The sequence below is a fragment of the Squalius cephalus genome (genome assembly GCF_949319135.1).
Source record: "Squalius cephalus genome assembly, chromosome: 9".
Taxonomy (NCBI): domain Eukaryota; kingdom Metazoa; phylum Chordata; class Actinopteri; order Cypriniformes; family Leuciscidae; genus Squalius; species Squalius cephalus.
This window is the reverse complement of record NC_137130.1, coordinates 25,771,094-25,795,017: the sequence shown is the minus strand read 5'-3', so window position 1 is coordinate 25,795,017 and position 23,924 is coordinate 25,771,094. Positions and strand designations below refer to the sequence as shown.

The 23,924-nt window shown below is 37.2% G+C and overlaps 2 protein-coding genes across 3 annotated transcripts in view; one reads left to right on the top strand and one right to left on the bottom strand.

The window, feature by feature from the left end:
* The window catches only part of uxs1 (UDP-glucuronate decarboxylase 1), a 99,563-nt gene extending 86,750 nt beyond the window's left edge, over positions 1–12,813 (top strand). For both annotated transcript variants that reach the window (XM_079880865.1, XM_079880864.1), the window contains 4 exons: positions 7,234–7,294; positions 9,901–9,958; positions 10,036–10,139; positions 12,007–12,813. In XM_079880865.1, the coding sequence (XP_079736991.1) occupies positions 7,234–7,294; positions 9,901–9,958; positions 10,036–10,139; positions 12,007–12,138 (355 nt within the window). In that variant the 3' untranslated portion in view covers positions 12,139–12,813. The remainder of the gene's footprint in view (positions 1–7,233; positions 7,295–9,900; positions 9,959–10,035; positions 10,140–12,006) is intronic.
* Positions 12,814–13,825: 1,012 nt separating this feature from the next.
* ecrg4a (ECRG4 augurin precursor a) lies at positions 13,826–20,370 on the bottom strand. Its single transcript, XM_079880868.1, has 4 exons — positions 20,177–20,370; positions 18,838–18,882; positions 17,835–17,998; positions 13,826–14,199 (listed from the first exon to the last, which is right to left on the bottom strand). The coding sequence occupies exons 1-4, from the start codon at positions 20,340–20,342 to the stop codon at positions 14,050–14,052; spliced, it is 525 nt and encodes a 174-aa protein (XP_079736994.1). The 5' UTR covers positions 20,343–20,370; the 3' UTR covers positions 13,826–14,049.
* Between the last annotated feature and the right edge of the window lie 3,554 nt (positions 20,371–23,924).

The window sequence follows — 23,924 nt, the reverse complement described above, 5'->3', positions numbered from 1 at the left end:
GCGGCAGCTTGCTTACTATTGCTACTGTCTCTTTAAGAGCTGAGCGCGACACGTCTAATGTACGCGCATTTGACAAGCAGATTTTCTCTCAATTTTCTCAAGTTTGCTTTCACTTTAGACATAACCGACTTTGTTTATGTAAACCTTGTGTGTATTTAACAGTATTAGCACAATAAGACTCGAAAGATAACTTAGTCCAGTATCCAGGCGCTGGTAGAAAGGCTTTTAGTGCATGTGAGCTTCACATGTACGCGCTGAGAAATGCACGCGTTAGAACAGCGCATCAGCACGCGAATTAAATGTTTAACCGACAAGGCATTAAAGCACATGCAAATTATTAACTTTTGTGAACTGCAGTGTCCCGTTCCGCTGCGTTAACATTTTATGTGAATATACGTCGCGTTGTTCAGTATGTTGGGACAGAGGCGCCAGAACAGCAACTAGAATGCACGATTCTACGATATTTCTTCAAAAGCAGATCGTGGAGACATTTTAATCGTCCATGATCAAAAATCGTCATATCGCACACCCCTACGATAGGCTACTGGTAATAAAACATGCACGTAGGATGCAAATTTTACAATCAAAGGGAGTAAATTTGTATTGTCGCCAATGGCGACCTTGGCAGAAATTTCACTCGCAAATAAATATTTTTGGTCGCAAATGCGACCATTTTAGTCGCAGTTTGGAGCCCTGAAATGATACAGTTAGTCTTGGTTCACTTACTATCCACACTGTCATTTTTAACACCATTCCTAAAGATAAAAAACAAAACAGCTTTTATGACGTATTTGGGTGCTCTGCTAAATGCTCTTGTTTTATGTGCTTTACATATGATGATATTTTTTCCAGCTAAGAAATCAGAAAGAGCTTTTAAAATGAGTAAATTAGTCAAACCAGATCCAGGAATTCCTCAGTTGCACACAAACGAAGATCTGATGCAAGGAGATGCGGTTCCAACGCCTGTATTGAACTGTAATGGGCAACATAACTTCTGTGACAAAAAGAACCACATTGAGCATTCTGTCCTTTATATTATCACATCAAGTCCTGTTTTTGGTTCTTTTAGAAAGCTTTGTTTTGTGTTGCGTCCATATTTTACTCGAACTGCACCAATTCGTTTGGAAAAGTGGGTCTCGGTTTGCTGGTTGGTGCACACCAGGGTTCAGATGGCAGCGTTCACACTTATTCAAACTAACAGAGCAATCGCACCAGTTTAATTTAATCAAACCAAACATGCCAAGTGTGTACACTCAAGATGAAGCCTACCTACTTTACAAATAAGGTACTTTACAAAACTTAAATATTAATATACATTCATTCTGGAGAAAAATGCATCAGTCAACCATCACACTAAAGAATGGGAGAGATGAAAACTCAGTTTGGAACTTGGTTGCTAACGTCGCTTTACAGGCTCTGATACCCCTCCCAGGGTCAGAGCCCATACCGTTCAAGGAGATAGCTTTGCAGCCCTTGTCTGATTCATCATAAAGATAAATATGAGAGTGTTATCTCAAATAAGCAGTGTACACTCAGTGAAGAGAAGATGGACCAGTATGATTGATCTCATAGTGTTATTAAAGGGAAAGAGACCAATTCACCATCCGTCTTTCCTACTGTATTGACAGAGCAAAGGCAATTCTTGTGGCTAGTGTTCAATGCACATCTAAAATGAATAGTTCATCCCAAAGATAAAAAAAAAACCTCTGTCATTATTTACTCCCCTGAATGTTCTTCTAAACCTGTATTTTTCCATGGAACACAAAAAGACAATTAGAAGGCAGCTGTCTGACTCTGAGATGGTGAACAGGAACATGGTTTGTGTAACATTAGCAACACATTATTAGCTGTTTGAAGTCAAGCAAAAGGCTAATCATATTAATTACCGTTATGTGTCCGACGTTGTAAAGAGTGATACCATTGTCCATAGTTTATCTCAGTATGTTGGCAGAGTGAATTTGTGAGCTGGCGTGAGTGAGTGGAGGTGGGGCTAATTAGCATATTAATGGATCCACGTATACTAAATGAAGCAAGGTTGTAGAGTTGTATTCAAGCTATTTTTTTTTTTTTTTTCACAAGAAGAAGATTTAAATGTGTCATTTTGGGATACAATGATTGACTACGGGGGGCTTTAAAGTGACAGCATCCTAATATTTCTGCTGCTGTCTGTTTTTTTAATGTTAATTAAACAACAAAGGACAAAGAAAAAGTCACTCACTGCTCTTTACCGAATAACCTTTGTGTAACTTTAATAAGGATTAATTAATATGGATATTTAATTTATAAATTGAAGACTATGCAGTGTAATTTTACATTTGCATTACATTTCTGTACCTGAAAACTACTGTCAACTACTGAACTACTGTACTGTAACTACTGTACTGAAAACTACTGGAAAAACCTGAAAAGCACTGTTTATTTTATGTTACTACTGACTGTTTACTTGTCTTTAAAAATGTTTTAAATTTATGTTAGGCTAGTAGTTTTAGCTGTGGTATTGAAATTGGAATAGATGATTGTGACTTTTCACTGGTATCTTAAATTTTGGTATCATTATTGCCTGTTTTTGCGAAAACAGTTTCGTGGCCAGTAAAAAATATATTTATGGCCAGTAGATTTTCTTAAGTCACGGGCTGTTGGTAGGTGTAGCAAAAAGTTAGTTTTAGGCCCTGCGATAAGTGTCAGAAGTGGGTGTTTATTTTGAAAGCACAGAGACTTTTATTTTGATAGCTTATAAAGAACTTCAGTGTCTGAGCACAGATGTTTCATTCTCTGTCTTCATTAGATTATGGTCTTTGTTTAACAGTTCTGTCTAATGAAATATTATGAAAAAGGTTATGTGAAAAAAAGCATTATAACGAAAGGCAAATGATATAATACTTCTAATACTGTCTGCTCACAGCAAATCTATATCTTTTAAAGGGTAACTCTCGCCAAAATGCAACCTAAGGTCTTTTTGTTAATCTACCAGAGGCAAACTTTCGTTTAAAAGCATAATTAGAATGGAAATGGCACTTTTAAGTTTGACCGTATTTTCGTTTTCAGTCAAATTGCCTTTTGAATGGGAGTGATTGGGGCACTACTATGATAGCATCAAAAATCACTATTTTTAAAACACTAAGAAGGCTCGACACAACATGAAACTTTGCTCGAAGTATCACCAGGGGCTCTACACATGAACTTGAGCATTGATAACATTGTTTGTGTACACAGAGTTTACTAAATAGTCGATCTGCGTAACAGGCAGGAGAGTAAAGATGGAAAGCTCCTAAAGCTTAGTTCCATATAAATTCACAGATAATTTGTTGTTTTGTCGTTAGTGAAAATCAGTATTGACCTTGTATTTGAAAAAAGATCCTTATATAAGAAACAATGCTAAAATTCAGAGTCAGTTCATTCGCATTCGAAGATCAACTATTTTTGACTGACAAAATGCCGGCGGATGGAAACAACAACAGCTACAGTGAGTTGTTCAAAATATTTAAAAAATAGCGATTTTTGATGCTATCATAGAAGTGCCCCAATCACTCCCATTCAAAAGGCACCTTAACCGAAAACGAAAATAAGGTCAAACTTAAAGGGATAGTTCAGGATTTTAGACATGAATCTCTATAGCTTCCCCATAAGCAGTGTGGTGCATTGACCATGACTTACCCCCGACAGCGTCCTGTGAGCCGAGCTCCGGTCCAGTTTTGGTCAAGATGAAATTAGTCCGGCAAGTTTGCTGGGGTCACGGCAATAAAGCTTTTTTCTTCTCAAATCAATATGTGTTCAAAAGAGTGATATATTTGCGTCACTAAAACGTTGTCTATGGAGAGGTCAGACCTCGTAATGGCTTGGCACTATTTTCTCCCCTGTCATAACACTGCGCGCTGCCGCTATCTACAGCCAGCTGCGAGCTGCGCAGGCGCACACCACTTTTTCAGTTGTTCGGCAGTGTTTACAGCAGTGTTTACGTGCTCAGAACAGCTACACGAACGAGCTAACATAGCTACTCACCAAGAGCGATCAGTTTGTACAAGCTTTGTAGAAAATGGTGCGGAATTGTGACTATCCGGACTGTACAAACAAAGATGTGGCGCTTTCTCCTCACACATTTCAAAGATTTCCTGTGGCAGATGTTGCTCTGAGGCGACTTTGGCTCATTGCTCTGGGCTTCAATGTGAACTCCAAACTGGCGAAGATAAAGAAGCTATCCTTTTGATATCCCAAAAGATATCCTTTTGGCTGTGTGTCGAAGTCAATGTTGTCATCGTCGCTGCTGTAGTCAGACATGTTATCGTTCTCTTTACGAGCTGTAAACAAAGTGACACGTGCGCGGCTCCCAGCTGGCTGTAGGTAGCGGCAGCGCGCAGTGATATGACGGGGGAGAAAATAGTGCCAAGCCATTACGAGGTCTGACCTCTCCATAGACAGCGGTTTTGTGATGCAAATATATCACTCTTTTGAACACATATTGATTTGAGAAGAAAAAAGCTTTATTGCCGTGACCCCAGCAAACTTGCCGGACTAATTTCATCTTGACCAAAACTGGACCGGAGCTCGGCTCACAGGACGCTGTCGGGGGTAAGTCATGGTCAATGCACCACACTGCTTATGGGGAAGCTATAGAGATTCATGTCTAAAATCCTGAACTATCCCTTTAACAGTGGCGTTTCCATTCTAATTATGCTTTTAAACGCAAGTTTGCCTCTGGTAGATTAACAAAAATACCCTAGGTTGCATTTTGGCGAGAGTTACCCTTTAAACAAGTCTTTGAATATCAAATTAACATTTGATTTCATGAGCCTTGCAGACTTTGATAAATCCAGCTGTTAGATCTTCTAAAGTATGCATTTGTGGCCTGCATAAAATTAGATGTACTCTATAGCCGCTTTCCGACCGGAGGAGCCTTTTCACAGTTCCTAGAACTATTGGCTAAAGTACCCGGATGTCGGCGTGTTCGCACCGCAGGGACTAGGAACGATTTTAGTTCTAGGAACTCCATTTGGAGGAACTAATTTAGGTCCTACTTCAGAGTAGGGTCTACCAGCACTATAGGAACTACCCGTGACGTTAGTGTACGCTGATTGACCGAACGCACGTGGTACACCAGCACCCGCCCTTTTTAAAACAGCTATAATGTAAACACATAGATTATAGCCTATATATTTACTCCAGAAACTAACTATACAAACATGGAAAACAGTGATAGATGGGTCTAGATGATGGGATAGATGATCTAATAACATATTAAACAGTACTGTTAGACCGTGTTAGACAGATCACTAACTAATAAACACAGAGAATGAGAGCATTGTTTGCTCTGGCGTTCTCAGCGCCGCCAAAATAAAGGTCCGTCGCGCCGTCAAAATAAAAGTCACCGTGATTGCGTTATTCCCTTACCCCTCCTACCAGTTCCTATGGCCACTTGGCCAGTGCGAACGCAAACAGCAAAACCGAGTTTGGGGGAGAGTAGTTCATAGAACTGTTTAGAAGTGGACAGTTCCTATAACTAAGTTCCTGTAACTATTTGGTCGGAAAGCGGCTAATGTGAAGGTTTGTTTGTGTGAATTTGGATGTGGACAGGACAGCACTGTTATCACTGGACACGTGCAAGCAAGAAATCCTGGATTTAAAACTATGCTGTGCAAGCCCCCTAGGTTTTTTTTTTTAAACCTATTTTATCATTTGCCAACCAGAAAACCTCTCCTCAACAAGCCAAAGCCACACAATGTGATTCTGAGGTCTAATTCATGTGTGAAGCAGAGTATAAAGCAAATAAAGAGACAATTTGTGATAAGAATTGCAACACAAAGCCCACTGATTTCCTGCTATCTTTACCTATGCCAATTACTCCATCCTACATAATAATGGCTTTACGACTGCCTCGCACAATATAAAGGTCTGTGTGGTGGCACCTAGCTCTCTGCTGTAATTTATTGGTTTATAAGTCATTCACTTTCTTAGACTTTTAGATGAATAGTTAACACAAATGATGGCAGCTGCCATTTAGTAAGTTACTATACTAACTAAATGGATTTAGAAGTTTGCATGAATCTGCTACACACATTTGCTCATTTAAATCACCAGTTCACACATTCATATCAGTGGACAACAGAACCAGTGAGAAGAGCAAAAGAGGCAGATAAAGAAATATTGAAATTATCATTTGAGGTATGTTTTCAACAACAACAAAAAACGTCATACTATTAAAGTTCAATTTTAAATTCTTGGACATGTTGGGATGATAAATAACAGTTCTCTAACCAGACATAAATCAAAAAAACAAGCCACACTGAGCCATTATTGTGTCAAGTACAAAACCATCTGACACAGTAATTGCTAATCAAAAGAAAAGGTGTTTCATCTACAGTGGAATTTTGGGCCAATGTAATCACACAGTGGGCTGGGCTACTGGGTCCAGTGCAAAAGAAATGCTAACAAGGCATTCAAATAAATGCTTTGTCACTTCTTATTTTAATTTGGCATTTAGAGAAGGGATTGGAGGCAGACACCTGAGAGAAATTGCACTCTACTTTTTCCCCACCTTTTTTTGCACTCTCAAGGCCCTAATTAAATATAAATGTGTTAAATAAAAAAAGTTCTAGAAAAGTCATTCCCAGTTCCTGAACAGACCTTGCAATCCTCAGCTATTCATTATTCACAATCTCCATTGCATCCAATATGCCTTAACATGTAAATATAAGAGATAGAAGATAATTTCAATGGACTTGTACTGCTAGGGTTTATTTGGTTTGTCCTTGTAGATGTGTAAGTGATAGCTCTTGAGGTGTTGATGAAAGGCAATTATTAATAGTCTTAGCGTGTGAGACTGAATGGACTGGATGTTTGCAGAAAAACCTACGTTGAATAGAATTTCTGATGTTGAACCTGAATGTAAGAATGGCTGTGCTGGTGTGTTAGCGAGCTCTCTGCTGCCCCACTGTGTTCATGCGCACGCGCCGCACACACACACACACACACACACACACACACACACGAGCACGTATACTAAAGGAATTCAAATATGCGTGTCTGAACGCCCTGAAGAGGAAATGACCTGTGACTCCTTTATACAGCTGGATTTGCAAATTCCCAAATGCCTCTGTTGAATTAATGAGTTTCAATAGTTCATAATTGTATTCATTCTTTTCTTTCGTTTCCCCGTCACTTCACATTAAGTCATCACATCTGCATCATTCTTTCACTGCACTGTATCATGATGCCGTTGTTTCTTTTTCTTCCCCCCAGTGATCTGGTGAACGGTCTGGTGTCCCTGATGAACAGTAACATCAGTAGTCCAGTTAACCTGGTGAGTTTATAAGTCTGCTTAAATTAACAAGCCTTAAAGGCCATTCTGTTGTTATAATATTGTTGAATGGCTATAATGATCATTTTATCACTACAAATTGAAAACAAAAATAGTATGGGCTTATTACAGTTAAGTGGAACTAAAATCATAAGAAATTGTTACTTAAATGAAATATTAAAACTTTTTATTTCAGCTAGTTGGCAAGAGTTTAACTTAATGTGCTAAATCAAATACAAAATACAAAAATGTATAAAAGGTTTATACAGCCGTGGCCAAAAGTTTTGAGAATAACACAAATATTAATTTTCACATAGTCTGCTGCTTCAGTGTTTTTAGATCTTTTTGTCAGATGTTACTGTGGTATACTGAAGTATAATTACAAGCATTTAATAAGTGTCAAAGGCTTTTATTGACAGTTACATTAAGTTTATGCAAAGAGTCAGTATTGGCAGTGTTGACCCTTCTTTTTCAAGACCTCTGCAATTCGCCCTGGCATGCTGTCGATCAACTTCTAGGCCACATCCTGACTGATGGCAGCCCATTCTTGCATAATCAGTGCTTGGAGTTTTTTGTTTGTCCACCCACTTCTTGAGGATTGACCACAAGTTCTCAATGGGATTCAGGTCTGGGGAGTTTCCTAGGCATGGACCCAAAATTTCGATGTTTTGTTCCCAGAGCCACTTAGTTATCACTTTTGCCTTATGGCAAGGTACTCCATCATGCTGGAAAAGGCATTGTTCATCACCAAACTGTTTTTGGATGGTTGGGAGAAGTTGCTCTCGGAGTACGTTTTTGTACCATTCTTTATTAATGGCTGTGTTCTTGGGCACAATTGTGAGTGAGCCCACTCCCTTGGCTGAGAAGCAACCCCACACATGAATGGTCTCAGGGTGCTTTACTGTTGGCATGAGACTGGACTGATGATAGCGCTCACCTTTTCTTCTCCGGACAAGCTTTTTTCCGGATGCCCCAAACAATCGGAAAGGGGATTCAGCAGAGAAAATGACTTTACCCCAGTCCTCAGCCGTCCAATCCCTTTCTTCTTATTTTTGGCCATCCTCCAAAAATCTTCAAACAAACGTCTTCGTCAACACTCTCAACTGCGTTAACAAGAGAATCACTGACATGATGTCAGCTGGTCCTTTTGTGGCACAGGGCTGGAATGCAGTGGAAATGTTTTTTGGGGGATTAAGTTCATTTTCATGACAAAGAAGGAATTGGCAATTAATTGTAATTCATCTGATCACTCTTCATAACATTCTGGAGTATATGCAAATTGCCATCATAAAATCTGAGGCAGAAAATTAATAATTATGTTATTCTCAACTTTGGCCACGGCTGTACATAAAAAAAAAGAAAATAAAAAAAAAGACAGAAACACAAAATGTAAATGTATCTAATAATTTATTATTATTATTATTATTATTGATTTAATAGCACTAGATTTTTTTTGGGGGGTGGGGGGTTACAGCATTTATTAATCTACATTAATGTTCATTTACAAATATACTATTTATCATTTTTAGTTATTGTTCGTTCATAATACGTTAATAATTTATACCACTTGAAATGTTAAAAACATTTGCATACGTTGTAATATTAACCAAAAACACATCGGAACCAAAAACACATCCATAATCTGTCACTTAGATGTAGTTATAACACACATACAACAACCACAGATGCACATGTAGCCAATAAAAAAAATAGCTAGTAACTTCATAAGACATGCATAAATCGTGGAAAATGATCATTATTTATAGCAGATTCTTCCAATTAAAAAGAGTCCAAACTCAACATAATCCATCACTCAGATCTAAAGATATTATATTTTGTCTGCGTCACTCAGAAAACAGCAATTTTAAAAATGCATTCCGGGTGTCAGGAGCTTAAAAAAAAAAAAAAAAGGGTAACTTGGTTCCAAATGCTGTTTTGATTACTTTATGCTATCACCACAACATTTGATCCAGAAGCAGCTTACATGTAGGGGAACATCTCCAAAAAAAGAATTGTCCTCCTACCTTATTTCCCTCCTAAGCTATTGCATGTCAAATTAGAATATGTACAATTTCCCTTGAGCACTTTTTTTTTTTTTTTTTTTTTTTGTCTTTTATCAGCAGTTTCTCACCATGTCTCAGAATGTCCAAATGTAATTAAAATGTATATTTTCTAAAAATGTACAAAGTTTTCTATCAATCAACACCTATTTTTTGACTCTCCTTGCTCTAGTTTTGGAGTTATGAGTCTTTACTTCTGTGTATGTCACTCAGGAAAAAAAACAACTCCAAAAATGCCTTCAGGACTTAAAGGGTTAAGCTAGTAAATGACTGTTTGTTCTAAATGGACTAAACAGAAATTATGAATCTAAAAAGACCAATCTATTGCCTGTCACATCATTCCACATTTCAGAGCTATTTTACAGAAATATTCTGCCTTTGTGTTACATTGAATTGAACTGACCGCTCTTAACCCTGGGCACATTGTCCAAGGGGTGAATTGCTTGGCCTTCGGTTTTAGTCATTAAATTATGAAGACTGTATTAAGACCTTCTCCCACCTAACACCATTGATCTCTCTTCCTCATGCCCGCTCGCTCCTCTCTTCTAGGGCAATCCAGAGGAACACACCATTTTGGAGTTTGCACAACTTATTAAGAGTCTAGTTGGTAAGTAGAAATTCTATAAAATTGCAAATGAGGTGTTAGAATCTGAATTAACACCCAGCCGCTGAATGTCTCCTCAGTGAGCCGCAGTCATATTCAGTTCCTTCCAGAAGCACAGGATGATCCACAGAGGAGACGGCCAGACATCCGCAAGGCCAAAATGCTTCTGGGCTGGGAACCTGTGGTGAGTTATAGACTGATCATAACATCTCACTGTTTTACCTATTCAATACTTATTTGACATCCATCCATTCTTCCATACATACGTCTATACATACGCTCTTCCATTCATCCACACACATTTATTATTCCATTACATCTATACATACATACATACATTCAAACAAACAAACAAACACATACATACATCATTCCATACATACATTTTTTCATCCATCCATACATACATGCATATATACTTCCATCCATCTGTACATACAAACGTACATGCATTCTTTCATCCATGAATCCATATTCATCTTGTCCTGCTAAAACAACCGTGGTTGACCAAAGTGCTTTACATAAAAAAATAAAATAAAAGATAAACACGCATATTGACACATATACCACATAGAGTTTAACTGTTATGAGCTGCCAACACTAAATGAGCTTTCAGCAAGTTCAACCAAGATGGTGCCGATGTGTGTGGCTGGCCGTCCATCTGGGGCGTTGTTTGTTTGTACTTGTATTTTGTTATTATTTTGGTTTACTTTTTTAACTCAAGTTGCTGCACTTTTGGATCAGGTATTACATATTCTTCAATCCATCCATACATACATCCATCCATGCATACATTTTCCATATATCCGTCCATCCATACATACTCTTCCATCCATCCATCCATGGATGCATGCATACATACAGTACTGTATAAAAGTCTTAGGCACATTACTATTTTCACACAAAAAAGCCAGTTATTTACATATTTTGCTGTAGTGTGTCAGAAGGAAGTTTCAGTTTACATTTCCAAACGTTCCTTTTGCCAATAATTGTAATAATCCAGTGAGATTTTTGTTTGCACAAGGAGTCTGACAACAGCCGGTGCTCCACACGGAGATCTGATCTCACCATCATCGAGTCCATATGGGATTACATAAAGAACCAGAAAAACCTGAGACAGACTAAATTCAGAAGAACTACAGCAACGTCTCTAAGACTCTTGAAGAAACTTGCCTGCAAAGCTATCTGAAAAAACGATGTGCACCGAGGACAAAAGCTGTTTTAAACTCAAACAGTGGTCACACCAAATATTGATTTGATTTAGTTCATAGAAGTTCATTGATAAATAAAATCTATTTATGACATTAGTTTTGAAAGCATCCTGACTTTACAGCATTTTTACACAAGTGCCTACAACTTTTCACAGTTCTGTAGCTTTACATGAAGGTTTCTTCAAGCGACTTGGAGATGTGTCGCATTTTTTCTGGATTTAGTCTGTCTCAGTTTTTTAATGTAATCACATACAGACTCGATGATGGTGAGATCAGATCATACCGGCTGTTGTCAGACTCCTTGTGCATACACAAATCTCACTGGATTATTACAATTATTGCCAAAAGGAATGTTTGGAAATGCAAAACTGATATTTCCCACTGACACACTACAGCAATACTAATGTCCATAAGACATACGGTACTGTATGCATGTTAACTCTTTCCCCAACGTTGACAAGTTTTTTTCCGACAATCCTTGTTTTCAGTCTTATACAGTAGGGGGTCCTGTTCTTCTGCAATAGTACAGCATCTCCAGATCCAAAACAAGCAAAGAAACATATCTGCAATTGTATCGGCATGACCCTCGCAGTGCATTATGGGTATTCTCTAGCTTTTACAGTGCATTTTGGGATTGAATGCTTGCACTCGATAATGTCCACTATGGTTTCAGAGACCACTATAAATGACTTTCCCCTCAAAATTGAAGGATTTCTGACACAGCCATAGTACGTGCGTAGTATGTATGTAGTTTTTACAACAGTGTCAGTTGTGTTTGATCCAATCATAATTCCGAGTTGAAACAGTCTGTTTGTTAAAATGTAATTTGTGTGTTTGCAGGTGCCACTGGAGGAAGGCTTGAACAAAACCATCCAGTACTTCAGCAGAGAGCTGGAGCATCAAGCCAATAATCAGTATATACCCAAACCCAAAGCTGCACGGATGAAAAAAGGAAGACCCAGACACAACTGATCAATTGTGTTTATCTCAGGAATGCTGGGATACCGGAGGACCTTAGACATCCAGCAGCCATTTTACAGTGTGGGTTTCCCACCTCCCACTTACTGATACATCTTTTTGAAGAAGAAAAAAAGGAATTTTTCTCATGATTTTTGCGCAAATGTTTTGAAAAACGGCTCAGGCAAAGAGCTGTCTCTAAAGAGTTTGTTTTTCAGTCAAATGTGCCTCAAAGATATCCAATTTACAAACTTTGCCTTGCACTTTGGTTTGTCAGTCGTCTGTCTGTTATTTAAAGCAAGCTTAGATCATCTTGTGCATTTTTGTTGTGTTTACATTCTGTGCCGGTTTAATTGATGTGATCTAGGTTTTTTTTTTTATCATTTTTTTTTTTTTTTTTTTTTTATCGTCAAAGCTAGCAGTGTGTTTGTTTTGTTTTTTTGAATGGACGCCTGCAGGAAATTATGGAAATTAGCGATTGCATATTATTTAAAGATCTTGAATGTCTGGTCTGGAGCAGGAAACCTCATCCAGCTCTGTCCTGAAATTTGAGCACACGGATTAAAGAAAAGCTTTTGAAAATGTTCTTTGAGTAAAATCTGATGTTACCTTTGTGAAACTTCATACAGAACTTTGAATCTATAATTGATTTCAGGTGAAAAGAATATTTTAATAAAATATTTACTGTGATTTTCACTGTATTCCCTTTTTTATATCACTTTCTCTGTCCTGCTCAGTGGCTGATCATTTCTCATTCTTATTGCTTTTCACTGCTGCATTTCCATTCATAATCCCTTTCTCTCTTGTTTTCCCCTCTTCCCTTTACCACTGTTGGATGCATTAAAAAAATGGAGGTCTGTATATTTAATGATTTTGACAGAAGCCACTTTTGGCTCACCAAGGCTGCATTTATGATCAAAAATACAATAACATTAATTTTGCTAAATATAATTAACTTTTTAAAAAGCTGAATTTTCAGCATCGTTACTCCAGTCTTCAGTGTCACATGATCCTTCAGAAATCATTCTAATGTAATGATTTGCTGCTCAAGAAACATTTCTGATTGTTATCAATGCTAAAAAAAAAAAAAAAAAAAAAAAGTTTAATATTGCTGCTTAATATTTTTTGAGGAAGCTGTGATAGAAAGTTCAAAAGAACAGCATTTATTTGAAATAAATCTTCTGTAACACGATACGGTCACTTTTGATCAATTTGATGCATCCTTGCTGAATAACAGTATTAATTTATTTTAAAAAAGAGAAAGAAAAAAAATGGTTATGTAAAATTAGGTTTTGTGGTCTTTATTGTAACAATGCTTCCAGTCTTTTAAAACTACACCAGATAGAAGACCTTAAAGGATAGTTAACAAAAAAAAAAATGTGTCCAGTTGCTTTAAACACAAAGACTTTTGTAACACAAATGAATGTTTTAATGAAAGCTTTCTGTTGCTCCATTGACAGTCTATGCAACTACAAAGGATAGTTCACCCAAAAATGATTCCATCATCATTTCCTCTCATGTTCCCAACCCATAAGATGTTTTTTAAATAATATCATTCATGATTTTGAAAGCAAACAAAGATCTGGGGTTATCAAGCTCTAAAATCCTACAGTGGAAGACAAGATTATCAGTAATGAACTACATTTCAGTCTTTTCTTATCACAAATGTGTCATATGGCCTACTTTTATATTTTTTCTGGGATTTGTTGTCATTTTGGAGTAAAAGTACTGATATAATTTTCATTTATGTGTGAACTATTCCTTAAAAATGGGCGTTATTTTGATGTTCTATCTGTTATTACAATTTTCAAAAGGAGTACAAGCTACAGAAGAAGCAAGCTGACATCACTGTGCGGTAAATCAGCGGTTATGTCTTAGAACTGTATTCTTGGCAGCAGTGACGTGGTTCTGGGAGGACATGGTGTTTTAGTAGTAGTCATAGTTGACATTTGCTCCATGCCTGTATGCCCCAGCGCTCCGAGGCCCTATGGGAGAGTTTTCATCATAGTGATGCTGGCGACCTTGGTCATTGGATTGGTGGTGGTCCATCCAATAGGCGAGATCAGTTTCAAGTCTCTGTAGGAAATGAGGGGGAAAAAAAGGTTCAATCAAAGTTTGAAATAAGATGTAACAACTAAATAATGGCATTCTGTGCCATCTGACTTTCTGTACTACACACTGTATAATTAATTGTTTAATCAATGTACTTTTTTAAGAAACATTTTTAAAATCTGTGGGTGAACGTGATTTTACCAAGTAAATGTAATGTTGTTTTACCAAGTTGTTCCTGGAACAACATTCTAATCAACCAATCAGATTTGAGGGACAAGTTTAAAGTTTATGCACACACATTTAGGCTCACAACCAGGGTTAGGTGCTTCTACGTCAGTGTTATTCAACTATCATTGTTCAAAAATATGGTGACCCAGGAATGTGTCTTACTTGGCAAAATCACAATGACCATATCTGTGAGCCCTTGTGAATGATAAGGGTTAAGGACAACGAGTATATATGTATGACATTTGTTTTTCCCATAACAATAGCTGTTTTCCGCACATGACGGTGGACAAAAAAAAAAATGTATATTGTGGCCACAAATTAATTTGTTTCCACGATTTACTAATATGTCAGCATGTTTTACTAATTTGTTCCCTCATTTTAACTAAATCGTGCACACGATATACAGTTGTAATTGAAATTATTCAACCCCCATTACAAATCAGGTTTATTGGCAAAAATTTCAGCTTTCAGCTGTTTGCAATTAAAAAAAATCCAACAAAAGTAATTGCAATAGCTCAACACAACAAATGTTTCCAGTGGTTTCCCCAAATTCAACTGAAAATGCAACTTCCGCAGTCTCAAAATTATTCAAACCCCTGAACAGAATCCCTCACAACTGCACAAATCTGCAAAACAGGTGTTGTCTCAACCACACCTCATGCAACTAATCAAGGGCTTCATTAGTTGCACCAGGCCATGTGTGCTTGAGCTAGAACACTTGACATATCTGAACTGGCTTTGTTGAGTGTCACGTTTGACTGCATGTTAGAAATATGGCGAAGTCAAAAGAATGGTCCAAAAAGTTAAGAGAAGATATCATCACCCTTTACAAATAAGGAACAGGATACAAAAAGATAGCGAAGGAACTAAATGTTCTTAGAGACACAGTTGGAAGCATAGTTTGCAAGTTCAAAGTTAAAGGAACAGTGGTTACACTACCTGGACAGGGCAGAAAAAGGAAGCTATCAACGACAGCAACCAGATTTCTGAGAAGGCAGGTTCAGAAAAACCCTCAAGTGACTGCAAAAGACCTGCAACAAGACTTGGTGGCAACAGGCACTGAAGTCTCAGCTTGCAGAGTAAGGCTCTTCCTAAACGTATACTGTTTCTATGCCAGAACTCCAAGACTATACCACTACTGACCCAAGAACACAAGAAAAGTGATCAAAATCATATAAATAAGCCACATACATTTTGGGATTATGTTCTGTGGAGCGATGAAACAAAACTTTTATGCCCCATGGTTAAGCAGTATGTCTGGAGGAAGAAGAATAAAGCATATGCTGAAAAGAACCCTCTGCCTACAGTTCAGCATGATGGTGGCTCGTGATGCTCTGGGGCTGCTTTGTATCCTCTGGCACTGGAAACCTGCTGCGTGTGGAATGCAAGATGGATTCATTGAAGTATCAGGAAATCTTAGGTGAAAACATCATGCCGTCAGTGAGGAAGCTGAAGCTTGGACCTTCCAACAGGACAATGATGCCAAGCAAACCTCAAATTCCACCAAAGCTTGGTTGCAGAAGAAGTCCTGGAAGATTCTACAGTGGCCATCACAGTCACCTGACTTGAACCCCCGTAGAAAATCTCCGGTGGGATTTGAAGAAGGCGGTTACAGCACACAAACCCAAGAATATTACTGAACTGTAGGCCATTGCTCATGAAGAATGGGATAAGATTCCTCAGAAACGCTGCTAGAAGCTGGTGTCTGGTTATACATCTCATTTACAGCAGATCATAACAGCAAAAGGGTGTTCTACCTAAAGTACTAAAGATGCTTGCCATGAAGGGGTTGAATAATTTTGAGACTGCCGAAGTCATTAAAAGTTGGATTTTCAGTTGAATTTGGGGAAACCACTCAAAACATTTGTTGTGTTGAGCTATATCAATTACTTTTGTTTGATTTGTTCATTGCAAACAGCTGAAAGTCTGTACATTTTGCATATAAACCTGATTTGCAATGGGGGTTGAATAGTTTTGATTACAACTGTAATAATTCGTTCCCTCCTTGCATCATGGCCATGTTGTTCCCTTGTTTTAGTTCAATCAATTTATTAAAACGATGGAACGAATTCGTGGCCACAATTTATTAAAACAAGGGAACGAATTCTTAACTAGTGGCCATGATCTATAATTTCTCCATATGTCATGTGCAGGGCTCAGTTGAAAACTGCATCCCAGCAAACACAAATATGTTTTAAGAATATTTTTCTAACGTTCCCATTAAGTTTATGAAAATGTTATTTCTGAATGTTCTCTGAACGCACAAAACATTCTTTTTTTTTTTCTTTTTTTTTTCTTGATAATGTGAATGTAAAGGGAACATTCCATTCTTCAAACATTATGGAAACGTTAATTTTGAATGTTCTGAAACAAACTAGTAACATTTAAAAATGTCCAACTAAAACAAACAGAAAAAAGATTTGTGCTTACAAAAGTGCTTTGAGACCATCATTAAGAACCAGATAACTTTGAATGAAATGTATTAACACTACTGGAAGAACGTTTGTTCATTATTTTAAGACAACAGTGAATGTTCCTTGTTAGCTGGGTTCAATCTCTCAAGGACAGAAAAACTGAGGAAAAAAAGCCTACTTTTGGTGAAGACCTTTATGTTTGAACTGCATTAAGGTAGAGCATTAAGAGAGTTCAAAATTCAAAACACACACATTCAAATGTACATATATTTTTAAATTGGCTGTAGCCTTTTTGTAACAGGTCAATCCCATATGGGATTTGATTCAACTAAATCAAACGGACCTGAGGAATTCTTGATTCTGATTGGTCAATTATGACATTCAGCAGTCAAATGTCATTTATGTGTCCAAGATCTTATGCAACACTCTATACCTGACTGACCGCTGTGTCCTATGTGCTTATGTTTTACAAATCAATATTTCATGCCCATTATTTATTTATTTATTTATGTACTGGGCACCTTGATTCGCTTTGTTGAGGTGTATTTGATTGGCGTTAAACTCAGCAGGAAAGTGGATCTCGAGGGCCAGAGTTGGCAATTTTTTTATATTATTATTATTTTTATTTTTTTTGTGCAAGCAACATCAGTCCCTTCAGATGCAGGCTGGAAAAACAAAGCCATGCAAGAAAGAAATTTTCACAAACATCTATTCAAAAACAAACTGACTTGAAACATGAGGGTGATAAAGAAGCAAAATATACAGATACAGTATTATGAAGTATCCATGAAGTATCATCATGATGTATCAAGTATCAAGTTCTTAAACACCTCTGGACAGAGATTACTTATGTGTTTGCCTTAACTTCGTCTTAAATTGTGGCATAATTTTGTCTTACATTAATGTTAGTGAGAAGTAAAGAATGACATAAAGGTGTAGCTATACCTGAAGCTATTTTGAGACCTTTTATATATCAAACTGGTTTATGGTATATTAAAAGCTGACACAAGTACTCACTGCTTCATCAAAGCCCATGTACATGAACTGCTGGATCCACTGCTGAACGTCAGGCCGGCTGCGGTCCCACAGGTTTCTTCTGGGCCTTTTAAGGGAGGCTAGGAACTGTTTGGCCTTGGAGGGAGTCACAGCCACAGCTGCAGCTGGCTTTACATCAGCGTCCACTAGTGGGAGACAAAGCAACGGGACAGGAGGACACAAATATGGTTAAAAAAGCACACCCACAGGGGGAATAGAGTGGTGCAGGTATACCATCACTTTGTAGGATTTTAGCACTTTTTAGCACTTCGACATCGTCCCGAAGTCAATGGGTTTTTTTAATGGGGTTTTGGTTAAGTGGCTGAAAGGTCTGTGGTGAACACAAGCTCAAGACACTTTCACATTTTATTCTACGACATAAAATACATCAATATTACCCCACTCATGATTTTTTTAAGCTGTTACGTGTCTTGAAAAAGGCAGTTGCTAACAAGTGGCTAAATGGGACTAGAGGCTGTCGGGGACATTAAACGTCATTACACTGAACAGGTAAACTCAGTCCGCTTTTACAGGCTCATTTGGCTTATAATTGCGCTCTTATAAACTATTTGAAGTCAAACGTTCTGGAAAAATGTTTTTAGATAAAAACTGAAAGAGTTGTCGGAAGCTTAGTGATGCTGACGTTGAATTCATGGGACCGTGGGGTAGTTCGCTTATAGCCTACCTTTAGCTTTTTACTTCTGGCGACTGCATTTAGGCTTCAAAATGTATAAAAGTATTATCTGTGATAATTATCTTGATGGACAAAACTTGCAAGTATCATAAACTTGTGTTGATCAAAGAGCTTGTTTTTAGCGATAATCCAAAAACCTGTGGAAAAATGCTATTGGGTTTTTGTCGAGGGAACCAGCGTGATGCTAACCGCCGATCGGCCTACAAAGTGACGTCACACACCACTCTATTGGTGATTTTGTTCAGTTTGTTGCTGACAAAATAAAAAATGCAATTAAAAAAAAAAAGTCACCTCTTTTCATCAAGAGTTTTTCCAGGGTGTTCTCACTAGCAACATCTAGAAAATATTACAAACTGAATTAGAAGGATTATACTTTAAGTGCGTGCTTGTGCGTGTGTGTGCGTGTACATAATATTGCTTTAAAAATACACTGTAAAAATTGTATATTAACAGTAAAAAATGCTACAGTACAAACATCTTTAATTGGTTACCTGTAAGTTACCTTACCATATACAGTGAAAAATGTAACACATTTTTACTGTAAAATACTGTTTAATTTCACATTTTTTTTATATAAATAATTTAGTTTCTTCTCATTTTTATCGGTGATGAACATTTTTCTGTTAGATTTCCTGTTATTTATTTCATGTTTATTGCATTATTTTAGTGTTGTGTGTACTGATGGTGTGTGTGTGTATGATGATCCTGTGCATTTATTAAAAAAAATTAAAATATTGGCCATGTTTTACGAATAGGCCACTTATTATGAACTCCGATTCATCATGTGGTTTTCTGTTTTACCCTCTTTTATCATGGTGGTTAGTTTTTGGTTAAATAGCTTAGTATATTGACATAATATTACTTAATTATATATTTAAACAAATGACCATCCCGTAATACCTCAAACATTGTCATCGTGCAGCTTGCTGTAATAATCGAGCCTACAAAGCATCTCATTTAAACTCTCAACAGTGCAAAACAGTACAGAACAAAGAGACAAATAGCATCACAAATGAACATCCTTCAAAAAAAAAGTGAATAACATTCAACTACGTTTAGTATTTTCAAGCCTTCATTCAAGGACTGAACAGATTCTCATGCATTCCAACTCTCTGTGGAAAGTGTGACTCAATCAGACACTATAGATAGGGGGAGGGAGGGAGATCATAAACTATAACAAGCCTATGCAAAGATGAAAAACAAGTTGTCCTAATAACCTGCAAGAAGACGTCAATTTCAGGAGCTTCTGACACTTTTAGTGCGACATACGACTGCAGAGATTTCATAACTGTCAGTTCAAAAACTCCTGCAAATTACAAGAATCTCTCCAGCTGTTTACTCGCTCTAGTGTTCCTTTCACACATTGCTCTAGTGTTCCTTTCATGATGTGAAGTGAAAAAAAAATTATACTCATTCATCCTGAAAAAATGACAAAGACAAAAAAAAAATTCTGCGCACACTACATTTACTGAACTTTCCCACCTTTTCCATTTCAATTCCAAGTGAAATCACCCACATTCATACTTCAGACATAACCAGAGAGCAAGCACATTTTAGCAGACACTTTTAAATGAAAAAAAGTGGTGCAAAGTGCAAGAACGAACAAGAAAAAAAGAGAGGAAAAAAGGACCTGAGAGAGCCAGCACAGTCAGTAGGGCCACAAAGGTGAGCAGGCGCAGGTAAAACTTCTCAGAAACCATGACTCCTTGCCTTCTTCTCCGTCGATTTGCACAACGGTCTGCAAGCAAACGTGGAGAGAGGAGGAAAGAGAGCCCGAGGGAAGCCCACGCAAACATTCTCAACGGAAACCGCAGCTGGCAAATTACTGTAAGTCGGCTGACAGAAAGACCCCGTCTCCTTGTAAATTTAAGTGAATACACATGTGCAGCGTGAGTAGTTTTCCACATTCAATGCAGTTGCAGCCCTTGATTCTATAGTAGTCAACATTTGAAGTGGATCAAAACCTTTCATCAAAGTTACACATGCAATACCCGTTCTTGTCTTAGGACAACTTTGATTCACTTTTTTGATCCACTTCAAATGTTGACTAGTTCGACTTCTTTAAGCCTTCTCATCTTGAATCATTTTGAGCTTAGGTAACTGTTGCCAAAAGCTTTAAATGACCAAACCCTCACAGTTCGCTAGCTTTTAGGATTTGAAAAAAATGGTGTAGGATCTACTTTGAAAGATTAGTTTAAACCATTTTCACTCAGAAATTGCTTGTAACTTTCACAAAGAAACAGAAAGTGACACACTTAATCCAATAATCTTTCTTTTATCCACAATTTACTTCAACTTTGTGCAAAATGAATCAAAATTTGAATCATGCATCAGATGTATGTGGTTTGGAGTTGTTTGGACTGAACAGAGTTGTAGGAATTGCTTGTTTCAGATTATGGAGGTGAAGTTGGCCCCTTTCGACAAGCCGACCCCCTATGGGCCTGGAAACAGGCAATGGCTAAGAAGGCTAAGTCTACAAACCCAGAGGGTGAAGGAGGAGAAGTACAAGCTCACACTAATTTGCTGGTTGTGAGCTGTGGCCGAGGAAATCCGAGACACCTTGTTAGAGTATTTTTCTGACAACAGGATTATATGGGCTTGCATGAGTGGGAGTATCAGCAGAGGGATGTCATGACTCATGTCCCTGTCCACTGTATTAATTTAAGACACTCCCCATGGTGTTCCTTGATAACAGAAACTGGGCACAGGCATTTACCCACACAGCGAACAGTTCCAGAAATTTGGCTGAAAGTTCTGACATGGTTCAGCCAAAAGAAAAAAAATAACAAAAAGTTCTTCCAGTAACATTAATAAAACAAATCACCAGTATGTGAATGACATGTATCCGACTACCAGATCCTGAGATTCATCTGTTGTCTTTATGTGTGGGAAAAAAAGATGGCTCCTTTGATTTATTGTGGATTACTGGAAGGTAAAGCAAGATAGATTTTGTGATTATGCAATATATGAGTTTATCCTGATGATGAGTTTGATGCAGTGAAGAGTTTGTGTTCTGCATAGTGTTTGCTTCACTTGCTCTATTTAAGCGCTGAGATTAGTGATTGTGAATATGCATGGATTTCTAGAGCACTATATTGTGTACCTGATGAATCACTGTTAGAAATTTCATTCCAATCCTCTTTTAATTAAAGTGGTTGAAGCTTAGATTGTGATAATTATCTGGAGTGTTGTCTCAGTGTTTTTTGTTTTGTTTTTTAAATCATTTGTTTCTTCCCAAAGCTATTGTCCTCTTTCTAGCACTCTGCATGTCTTTAGAGACCAGCCTTTTAGTGCAGCCGGATAGTTTATTTTCACTTTGCAGTGATGTTTCTTATGAAACATTGTGTATAATATCACAGGATTGTTACACTGCTGAAAATGAATTTTAGAAATGTAAAATTTACCAACTGCATTGTACTCTTTTGAGAGGAGATGATAGCAGAATATGTGATGTAGACTGACTGGCAGACACAAACTACTCAGATCCTAACTTTGCATAAGTGAATGTTTGGTCTGCTCAAAGTCAGTGCTTCTCAGAATGTAAATGCTTTAAATTTTCGTGTACATGCAGAACTTAGCGACTTTCAGAACTGCATCACTCTAATAAAAGGAAAAACAGTCTGGAAGGAAAAGTAATGTTTTTTTTATTTCACAAATAGAATTTCCATGCAGTTCACAGCATGGAGCACATTTCATGAGAATGCGGTCCATGCTGTGAATGTTCCATTTTTCACCATTCCCCTCTGGCATGGCTGCCTTATTTTACATTATGAAAAACTTGAAGGAAATGTATTCAATATTGACTTTCCTGCAAAAATTATGTCGTCAGTAGTATTTACCAGAGATTTGGATTGGCTGTTATAGGCATTACATGATTGAATACATGAAGATAGTCACTCAAAAGCAAAAAAGACCACAACATATTCATGTTGAATTTGTGTCATCATCAATAAAAAAAACACAATGACATTAAGAAGAAAGTCATTGAATACTGGGAATGGGTTAAAGGTCCTCACCCATACAGAAATACATTTAAAAGATCTGTATACTCTTTTGAATGTCATGCATCACGGGTTAAAAAGAGTGACATTCAAAAGAGTATACAGATCTTTTCAATTTATTTCTGTATGGGTGAGGACCTTTAACCCATTGAACAGAGCAAATGTTTGAGTGTGATGGAAAGAGGAAAAGCATCAAGCAGAAACTGTTTTGATTGTTTTTCACATGTCCTGTGAAATGTCCAAACAATTATACAAGGTATTCTACTTTCAAGAAATAATAATGAAACAGTGTTTCTGAGCAACTGGGCAAAAAGTGGAAAAGACAAATCAGTTTGAAGCAATGTGTGACACTGAGGATATTTCACATATTTCAAATAACAGTCACATCTGTGCTGTTCATACCAAAACCATAAGGGGAAGCTTATTGTCTACTTTGTAATATCATCATAACACACTAATAATGTGATAATGAAACAGTGTAGGCTCCAAAACCCTGGTAAAATAAATCCAAATGTCTTTTCACAAAATGTATTTACTGCTGTGCTTACATTTTGAATCATTGATTTACAAAATGTGGGTAACACTTTATTTCACAGTGTCCTTGTTAGATGTTGCATGTGCTTACTTTAGTAATAACTATAAATTGTGCATAATTACAAGCAACTAACCCTAAACCCAAGCATAACCCAATGTTAATTAATATTACTCAGTACTTTAACGGTTAGTTCACCAAAAATGAAAATTATCCCATAGTTTACTCACCCTCAATCCATCCTAGGTGTATGTGACTTTCTTCTTTCAGCCTAACACAATCAGAGTTATATTAAATATATATATTGGCTCTTCCAAAGCTTTATAATGGGAGTGAATAGAAACAGATATTGAAGCTCAAAAAAGTGCATCTATCCATCATAAAAGTATCCATACTGCTCCAGGGGGTTAATAAAGGCATTTTTTTTAGAAAAATATCCATATTTAAAACTTTATATACTAGAAACACTGGCTTCCGTACGCGAGTAGAGTTCTGGCCGAAAGAAGAAAGTAATATACTACCGGGATGGCTTGAGGTTGAGTACATTATGGGATAATTTTCATTTTAGTTTGAATAACCCTTTAAATGCATAATTACTTGGTAACGATTAATGTTGTACAATAAACAAAAAATAAGTGTGAGAAAAAGGGACAATATGACTATTCTGGAGGAAAATTTGTGCTGCATATAATTATAACACATCAAAGTACTTGAGTAAGGGCAAACCATAAAGGAATAGTCAGCTCAAAAGTGAAAATTGTGTCATCATGTCCTTCTTAACCTCAGGAATATTCAATTAAAATGATGACATTTCGCAGTAGATGATCAAACGGCGAGACAGTGAT

What these genes read in the sequence shown, in the direction of transcription:
- ecrg4a (XM_079880868.1), bottom strand. Translation starts at nt 20,342, where the DNA reads ATGTTTGCGTGGGCTTCCCTCGGGCTCTCTTTCCTCCTCTCTCCACGT. An exon ending in GACTGTGCTGGCTCTCTCAG is followed by an intron (nt 18,883 to 20,176) that starts GTCCTTTTTTCC and finishes AATATTTTCTAG; the next exon opens with ATGTTGCTAGTGAGAACACC. An exon ending in AAAACTCTTGATGAAAAGAG is followed by an intron (nt 17,999 to 18,837) that starts GTGACTTTTTTT and finishes GTCTCCCACTAG; the next exon opens with TGGACGCTGATGTAAAGCCA.